General features: G+C 44.2%; 1 protein-coding gene across 1 annotated transcript in view; it reads left to right on the forward strand.

The window, feature by feature from the left end:
- supt16h (SPT16 homolog, facilitates chromatin remodeling subunit) overlaps window positions 1–6,145 on the forward strand; it is a 21,033-nt gene extending 14,888 nt beyond the window's left edge. Inside the window, exons 17-24 of the mRNA XM_080543302.1 lie at window positions 932–1,050; window positions 1,302–1,540; window positions 2,066–2,141; window positions 2,291–2,460; window positions 2,960–3,089; window positions 3,930–4,056; window positions 4,191–4,265; window positions 5,248–6,145. Coding sequence (XP_080399428.1) covers window positions 932–1,050; window positions 1,302–1,540; window positions 2,066–2,141; window positions 2,291–2,460; window positions 2,960–3,089; window positions 3,930–4,056; window positions 4,191–4,265; window positions 5,248–5,366 — 1,055 coding nt within the window. The 3' untranslated portion in view covers window positions 5,367–6,145. The remainder of the gene's footprint in view (window positions 1–931; window positions 1,051–1,301; window positions 1,541–2,065; window positions 2,142–2,290; window positions 2,461–2,959; window positions 3,090–3,929; window positions 4,057–4,190; window positions 4,266–5,247) is intronic.
- Window positions 6,146–9,080: the final 2,935 nt, after the last annotated feature.

Here is a 9,080-nt window from a genome sequence, read left to right on the forward strand (position 1 = left end):
GTGAGCGGGCCGGCCGGCGCCTTGCATGGTAGCTTGCCGCCATTGGTGTGTGAATGTGTGTGTGAATGGGTGAATGAGAGGCCGTTGTAAAGCACTTTGGATAAAGGCGCTATATGAGTCAGTCCATTTACCATTAGGTGTGGATTTGACCGAGAGAAGGCCAGGGGGGGGAGTGGGATGACAGAATGGGGTAGATGGGGGAAGAAAGGTGTGTGTTGAATGCGTACAGGGGTGCAAGAATTTGGGCACCCCTGGTTGGTTTAAATGTCTGTTACAATTAATCTCCAAGAGATTGAAAGCAAACCTGAACACTACATGCTACAAAGTTAAACATGACACCTTTTAGTACATTTTAAAGCAAGGTTTCTTTTTCTTTTATTTACTTTTACAGGAAATGGGAACCCTTTTGTATTATTCTTTGTTACCTTTTGAGAAGAAGATTACTAACAGACTTGAATGTTATTGACAGTCTGTGGAGAGATGTCAAACATGCCGTGCATGCAAGAAGGCCGAAGAATATTTCGGAGCTAGAGGTGTTCTGCCAGGAAGAATGGGGGAAAATTCCCCAAACAAGAATTGAAAGACTCTTAGCTGGCTACAGGAAGGCGTTTGCAAGCTGTTATGGTTGGCTGAGGAGAAGTTACAAAGTACTAGCTGACAGGGCTCCCAAACTTTTGCCCAAGGCCTTTTTCCTTGTTTTATTATTTTGAAACTGTAGAAAGTAAATTTAAAAAAATCATCTTGCTTTAATATGTGATGAAACGTGTCATGTTTAACTTTGTACCATTTTTAGGTTATCTTTGCTTCTTTTCACTTAGATATTGATTGTAAAAGGCATTTTGACTGGGGGTGCCCACATGTTTGCACCCGACTGTATGCGTGTGGTGGTCAGGGTTAAGGAACTCACGTGTGTCTCTGTCTCTCCCTCCAGGCTTCCGTTTCACGTCAGTCCGCGGGGACAAAGTGGACATCCTCTACAACAACATCAAACACTCCGTCTTTCAGCCCTGCGACGGCGAGATGATCATCGTACTGCACTTCCACCTCAAGGTGTGTGTGTGTGTGTGTGTGTGTGTGTTCAGTTCAAGTTCAAGTGACCCCCCCCCCCCCCCCCGTTCACCACATGGTCTGGCTTTGTAGCTCCCTCATTAAAGCTTTGTGAAGAAACCACAAAGATAACCTTTTCTCTCTCCTCCCTTCTCCTCCCCCCCCCCCCCCCGTGTTTGTACATATCCAATTATAATAAACACATATATCCAAACAAATAATCAATTACTGTATTCCTATTCTCCCCCCGTCAGAACGCCATCATGTTTGGTAAGAAGCGTCACACGGACGTGCAGTTCTACACAGAGGTGGGCGAGATCACCACGGACCTGGGCAAGCACCAACACATGCACGACCGCGACGACCTGTACGCCGAGCAGATGGAGCGGGAGATGAGGCACAAGCTCAAGTCCGCCTTCAAGAACTTCATCGAGAAGGTGGAGACGCTCACCAAGGAGGAGCTGGAGTTCGAAGTTCCCTTCAGAGACCTCGGGTGAGAAGGAAGGAAGGAAGGAAGGGGGGAGGGAGATGAATGGGTGAACTATGGATGGAGCGGGGGAGATGGCTAGGGGTAGGGGAGGCTGTAGGCGTGGGAGAACAGGTAGGTTTTGAGGTGGGATTTAAAAGTGAGGAGTGGGGGTGAGTCTCTGAGTGGTTGAGGGAGAGTGTTCCAGAGGCGGGGTGCAGCTCGTGAGAAGGCACGGTGACCGAAGCCTTTGAGTTTTGAGGGTGGGACAGTGAGGGGAACAATGGATGAGGATCGGAGCTTACGGGTAGGGCGGTGGGGGAGAAGGAGGTCAGTCAGGTAAGGGGGGGCCAGGCTATGGAGGGCTTTGTATGTGAGGATGAGGACTTTGATTTGGATACGTTATAAGAAATATATTATATAAGAAAGGGGGGTTTAGTTTGAGAGGGTGTATTAAGCCTTTTGTTGCTAGGTGAGCTTTTGAAAGTATGGTACGTTAGTTTGATGAAGACTGGTTGACAGAGGACATGACTCGAGTCTGTTTGTGTTCAGGTTCCAGGGCGCCCCCTACAGGAGTACCTGCCTCTTACAGCCCACATCTAGCTCCCTGTGTAACGTCACTGAGTGGGTAAGTGTGTGTGTGTGTGTGTGTGTGTGTGTGTGTGTGTGTGTGTCTGCCTACATTCACTTGTTGTTGTGTCCAACCTCTCCTCTCCCCGCCACCTCTTTCTATTCTTGTTTTATAATTCATCCCCCTCTTTCTTTCTGTCCACTCAGCCGCCGTTCGTGGTCACCCTGGACGAGGTGGAGTGTGTTCACTTTGAGCGAGTCCAGTTCCACTTGAAGAACTTCGACGTGGTCATCGTTTATAAAGACTACAGTAAGAAGGTCACGATGATCAACGCTGTGCCAGTCAACTCCCTGGATCCAATCAAGGAGTGGCTCAAGTAAGTGGCTCCTCAGAGGACTGAATGAACGAATGAATGAATGAATCGTTTAATGAATGAATCGTTTAATGACCACACGACCTAGGTCGGCGGAATTTGTATGGGGTCATTGTAATGAATGGAATGAGGAAGGGTGTCAGACGTGTGTTTAGATAATATTCCTCATTCCCTTCCACGCATTACAATGAGCCTTGTCCTCCGATTTTTCTACCACTGCACTCAATGCTGTAATAGGCAATGGACTTAGTCTTAATAAGACTGTAAGTCTTAATTTTGAATTATTAACATGTCTGGTTGAAAGTTGTGGCAGCAAACTTGAAGCTTTACATTTATTTATTTTTTAAGTATACATTTTATTTATTTATTATGTGATCATTTTCGGAGAAACATTGTGCCTGAAACAAGATTCAAGCAAACTAACTCGATAAAACTAACTAGATACCAGACGTTGGTAAATGTTCAGCTTCTAAAGTGTCTCCCACTCTCTTTGTGTGCCCAGCTCGTGTGATATCAAATACACGGAGGGGGTCCAGTCTCTGAACTGGACTAAGATCATGAAGACCATCGTGGACGATCCCGAGGGCTTCTTTGAACAAGGGGGCTGGTCTTTCTTAGACCCAGAGAGTGAGGTAAGAACGACAGATTAAACCTTTATCTTTCTTGATTCTTTTTATTGATTTTTTTAGACATGAACATAGACAATACACATTACCGATTGGGGTGAGCTGGTTCAGATTAGACATGAATAACAGCATATAGGCAGCATTATATATATATTTTTAATAACAGTAACAAAAACGTAGAAAATAGGGAGCCAAAAACGCTCCTACACAGATATACCCACAGGATGAAACCTGTCTCATCTGAGCTGTTGTAGCGAGACAGGTCAGGGGCGAGAGTGCATGTTTGACCCAAGCTTTCTCCAGGGTATCCGCGGTGTCTTGAAAAGTATTACAAGTTGATAAATCAAGACCCGTAATAAGTATTAAAAAGTCTTATCACGATTTTATGAGGTCTTGAATTTTGTAGATATTTTTCTGAATTAGACTCTGTCCAAAGAGTTTGAGTCCTAAAAACTATTAGTAAAAGTTTGTGAATTTATTAGTTTTATTAAAAAACAAATATGAACCGGAAATCGTGTTGTATGATAGTGGTCTAGTCTATTGCAAACTAAAACTGTTACGTTAAAGGTGTCACTGATGTAAACGGTTACAGCTCGAAGTGGCGGTGAGGTCTGGAAAAATATTGACAAGGTCTTTAAAAAGTCTTAGAAAGGTATTGAAATTAATCTCAAGATTCCTGTATATACCCTGAGTAGGTAACATAGACACGGCTGTTCTAGTGTCAACTGTCTGTCACTTAGATCCAACTGTCACTTAGATCCAACTGTCACTTTCAAATTAACCTCAAGATTCCTGTATATACCCTGGTTTAACCGAGCTTTCTCTCTGTGTCTCTACCTCACTCAGGGAGAGGGTGCAGAAGACGACTCAGAGTCAGAGATGGAGGACGAGACATTCAACCCCTCCGCAGACGAGACCGCGGCGGAGGAGGAAGACAGCGATGAAGATTACGACTCGGAGTCAGAGGACTCGGGTAAGTTCCATCTTACACACACATGCAGATTCTCTTCTAACTTGAAGATTTTGACATTCTGCCTCTCATATTTATGCAAAAATATGTACATGTCATACACCTCCTCGTAACTTTGTTTTGGTCTTCCTCCTCAGACTTCAGTGCGTCCCTGGGCAGTGAGGAGGAGAGTGGGAAAGACTGGGATGAGCTGGAGGAGGAGGCCAGGAAAGGTGAGAATCAGAATCAGAATCAGAAGACTTTATTGCCATGACATGTAAACATGTTAGGAATTTGGTTTGGGACAGTGGAGCACGGGTTTACAGCAGGACAGGTGCAAGACAGGACAAGACAGTGCAAACCAACATCATAGTGCAAGAGTCATAAATAATATAAATATAAGAAGTGCAAAGATCAAGTGTTCAAGTGTTCATGTCCAGACAGTCCAAAGCTCTCTGGGTGGGGGTGGAGGGAGGGTAGATAGATAGGGGTCAGGTCAGGGGGGGGGGGGCAGCAGCATTTAGGAGCTGGATGGCTGTGGGAGGCTACACTTAAAACTAGACTGAACTAGCTGTACTAAACTAGACTAAACTAGACTAAACTAGACTGAACTAGACTGAACTAGCTGTACTACACTAGACTGAACTAGCTGTACTAAACTAGACTGAACTAGCTGTACTAAACTCAGTTACATCTCACTGGGTCTGTTTTCAGCATTAACAGGGTATCCGCGGTGTCTTGAAAAGTATTAAAAGTTGATAAATCAATTTTGGGAAAACCAAGACCCTTAAGTATTAAAAAGTCTTATCACAATTTTATGAGGTCTTGAATTTTGTAGGTATTTTTCCGAATTAGACTCTGTCCAAAGAGCTTGATTCCTAAAAACTAGTAAAAGTTTGTGAATTTATTAGTTTTATTTAAAAAAAAACTAAGATGAACTGAAAATTGTGTTGTATGATAGCGGTCTAGTCTATTGCGAACTAAAACTGTTAAGTTAAAGGTGTCACTGATGTAAACGGTTACAGCTCCAAGTGGCGGTGAGGTCTGGAAGAATATTGACATGGTCTTTAAAAAGTCTTAGAAAGGTATTGAAATGAACCTCAAGATTCCTGTATATACCCTGAGTAGGTAACATAGACACGGCTGTTCTAGTGTCAACTGTCACTTAGATCCCTGTATATACCCTGATTAACCAATATGTCCCCCTCTACACAGCTGACAAGGAGAGTCACTACGAGGACACGGAGGAGACCGCCGTCAACAATAGGAAGCGGAAGCCGGTCAGTCGGTCGTCAGCTCCGCCCCCCAGCAGCAAGAAGAAACGACGGCACTAAATGACATTACAACAAGACATTATCAGCATCAACACAGACACACACACACGCACACACACACACTCCTTCACACATGCATACTGCCAAAACATAGTTGATTCGACCTTGATTCACACACACACACTATATGTATATAGAGGTAGAACCCCCTGATTTTGTGTTAGACAGTGTTGTGTATGATGGTAATATTCTACCAGCGAACAGACACAACTTCATTCTTTGTTTATTCCTTCTTTCCTCTATTCCTGCCTAGGTGTTCCCTAATCCCTTCCTGCAGGGTCAGGTGTGTGTGAGTGTGTGTGTGTGTGTGTGTGCGCGTGTGTGTGTGTGTGTGTGTGCGCGCGTGTGTGTGCGTGTGCGTGTGTGTGCGTGTGTGTCGAAAGGGTTTTTATTGCAAACATTTGTTTTCTGTTGAATTGTTTCTAAACTAATAGAGCTAGAAAGAAGTGATGACATCTTCTGCCAAGCGTTTTATAAGATTTTGTGAAACTAAGATACCTCCCCCCTCCACCTCCCTCCCACGTCCCCACACCCCTTTTCCACATTGTTACTACCCCTGGCGCTTTCTTATTGGACAGTTTATTTGTAATGACATTTGTTTGACATGTTGATATCCATTTTTGATTCCGTTTTATGATGATTCTTTCTTTTTTTTTATGGGGGGGGGGGTACACACATATACATACACACACACACAAACCCATACACTGTTCTCCCTTTCCTCCCCCCCCCTCTCTCTCTTTGTTCATCCTGGATAGGTAGACTGTTGTATTGTTAATTTCAGAGTCCTGATGTTTTTGTTTTTGTAATAAAATTAAAAGGAACGAAAACTACTTCTGTGTGTGTTAATACCTCGTGTCACTTTGCATATTATAGTGGGATATGTCTGGCTGGGGTCAAATGAAGCTTACACAAAATGTACAGACATAAGACGTAAGACACAATGTACACATAAGACGCGAATCAGAATGCTGATCTTAAATTAGCACGGTGAGGATATTATAACTAAATTGGTATGAGAATTTCTCAGTTGTCAACATGACCGATTATCTTTCAAAGAATAGTTATACAGACGGCAGACGCTAAGTATGTCTTTGATGGCAGTTGAAATGTGAGCATTGGAGTAGGCTAAGCTTTGGCCAAGGGGAACTCGTTTATTTTATAGTATGTTCAGCGGAAAAGTATATACTCCATTGCGGTTGTTGTGGTCCTTTATTTGGCGGTAATCTTGCTTCAGTTTTTTCACTTTAATAAGTGCCATGGCCTACAGCTCAAAGGGGGGGAAATGCCACATGAATTAGATAGACTTTATAGACTTAGACTTAGATAGACTTTATTTTTATTTGTCATTGTTACAGTACAGGTACCAAACAACGAAATTTAGGAGGGGAGGCTCCCCTGGTGTTTAGGAAAGGAAAAAGAAACACATTTTGGAAAAAGCATAAATGCAGGGTTAGGGATGCATAAAATCACAAGAAGGTAAGGAGCTGGTTTACATCAATAGAGGCTATGTACACAATCCACTGTACTATACTGCACAGATAGTCAACTAGGGTTGTCATATTTCACAAGAAAGTATTTTTTCACATTATTTTAAAGTGTCACAGTTTGCAGGCTTGAAAATGTACATGTTTGTGCCTCAGCACTAGCTGCCATACAATCCGTCCGGACTGTCCTGGGCCCAGAACGTAGGCCTTTTCTGTGTTCAGGGCCTTGACGGCCCTGTGGTAGAAGCTGTCCTTCAGTCTGTTTGTCTTAGCGGCCGGGGTCCTGTACCTCCTGTTCGAGGGCAGCTTGACAAAGTGTTCGTGCCCAGGGTGGGTCGGGTCCTTGGAGATCTTGGAGGCCCTCCTGAGACAGCGTGTTTTGTACAGCTCCTCCAGAGAGGGGAGGGGGGCGCCGGTGATCCTCTGTGCTGTTCTCACGACTCTCTGTAGATCGCTTCTCTCCGCTGCCGTGCAGCTGTGGTACCAGTTGGAGATGCCGAAGGTGAGGATACTCTCCACTGCGCCGTGGTAGAAGGCCACCAGCATCTCCTGCTTGCTGTGTTGTTTCTTGAGGCATCTCAGGGTGTATAGCCGCTGTTGTGCCCTCTTGATGGTGCCTTTAGTGTTGTCCTTCCAGGCCAGGTCATCCCGCATGTTGTGTCCCAGGAATCGGAGGTTTGAGACTATCTCCACGCTCTCTCCGTCGATGAGCAGGGGCAGGATCTCGGACTTTTTCCTCCTGAAGTCTACGATGAATTCCTGGGTCTTTGACTTGTTTAGCAGCAGGTTGTTAACCTTGCACAGCTTGCTCAATTGCTCTACCTCATCCCTGTACGCCGCCTCGTCCCCCCCCGAGATACATCCCACCACGGTGGTGTCGTCTGCAAACTTTACGATGTAGTTGCTGGGGTGGATGGGGGTGAAGTCGTGGGTGTAGAGGTTGTAGAGGATGGGGCTTAGCACGCAGCCCTGGGGTGACCCAGTGCTGAGGCTGAGGGCTGTGGAGGTGTGGGGGCCACCCGCACCCTCTGGGGGCGGTCGGTCAGGAAGTCCTTGATCCACGCACATATAGAGTGTGATAGACCCAGGCAGGGGCGCCGCTAGAGATTCTGGGCCCCATGACAGAATATCATTTTGGGCCCCCCCACCTAAACCACCCATCAACCTAAACCCAGTTTAGAACGAAAGAGCTGTACAACACACGCTGCCTCAGGAAGGCCTCCAAGATCTCCAGAGACCCATCCCACCCTGGGTACGAACACTTTGCTCGGCTGCCCTCGAACAGGCGGTTCAGGACCATGTTCGCAAGGACAAACAGACTGAAGCTCAGCTTCTACCCCAGGGCCATTCAGGCCCTGAACACAGCAAAGACCTAGGTTCTAGGCCCTGGACAATCTAGACAAATTGATGGCAGCTACTAGATTGAAATCAAGTGTAATACTGAAACACAACTGTGTACATTTCAAACCTGCAAACTGCGACACTTTAAATGAATGTGCAATAACACTATGTGCAATATGACAACCCTAGTACATAAGGTACATAAGGTTCAGAGAATAGGAAATGTTAGAATAGGTATAGCATAGCATAGAGTACAGCACAGTGTTTTATTTGTATAGTATAGTATAGTGGATAGTGTACATAGCCTTTATTTATGTAAACCAGCTCTTTTCCCTTCTTTCTTTTATTTTTTATTTTTAATCCTAGCACCAGGGGAGCCCCCCCTCCCAAATGTCGTTGTTTGGTACCTGTACTATATCAATGACAATAAAGACCATTCATTCATTCATTCATTCAGTTGAAGTTGATGAACTATTGATGCACTGCAATAAATCCAATGATGGACATCTTTTGTAAATGTAATTTAAAATTACAGTTAATACAGGAATCAACAATTCAGCAAAGAAATCTCAACATTCTTTAACTTATTAAATTAAGACATGAACAACACAAGGACAAAGGTATAATTAAATGAAGATTGGAACCCAATTATAAAAGTATAAATCACACAAAAAGTAAAAAATATAATTTTAATGGGGTGGTATTGTGTCTAAATAAATGTAGATATTGTAAAGATCAGTTGGCCATAATACTGTCAGGATTAGATCAATGAAGAATTACAGCAGAGAGATATTTACTGACTCAGCATTGCTTGTTTCACACAAAGACAAAAGTGTCTTATACAAGAGGGAGCAACACAGACATGGTGCCAGCGAAATTGAATAGT

Source organism: Nansenia antarctica (assembly GCF_963989245.1).
Source record: "Nansenia antarctica genome assembly, chromosome: 12".
Lineage (NCBI taxonomy): Eukaryota > Metazoa > Chordata > Actinopteri > Argentiniformes > Microstomatidae > Nansenia > Nansenia antarctica.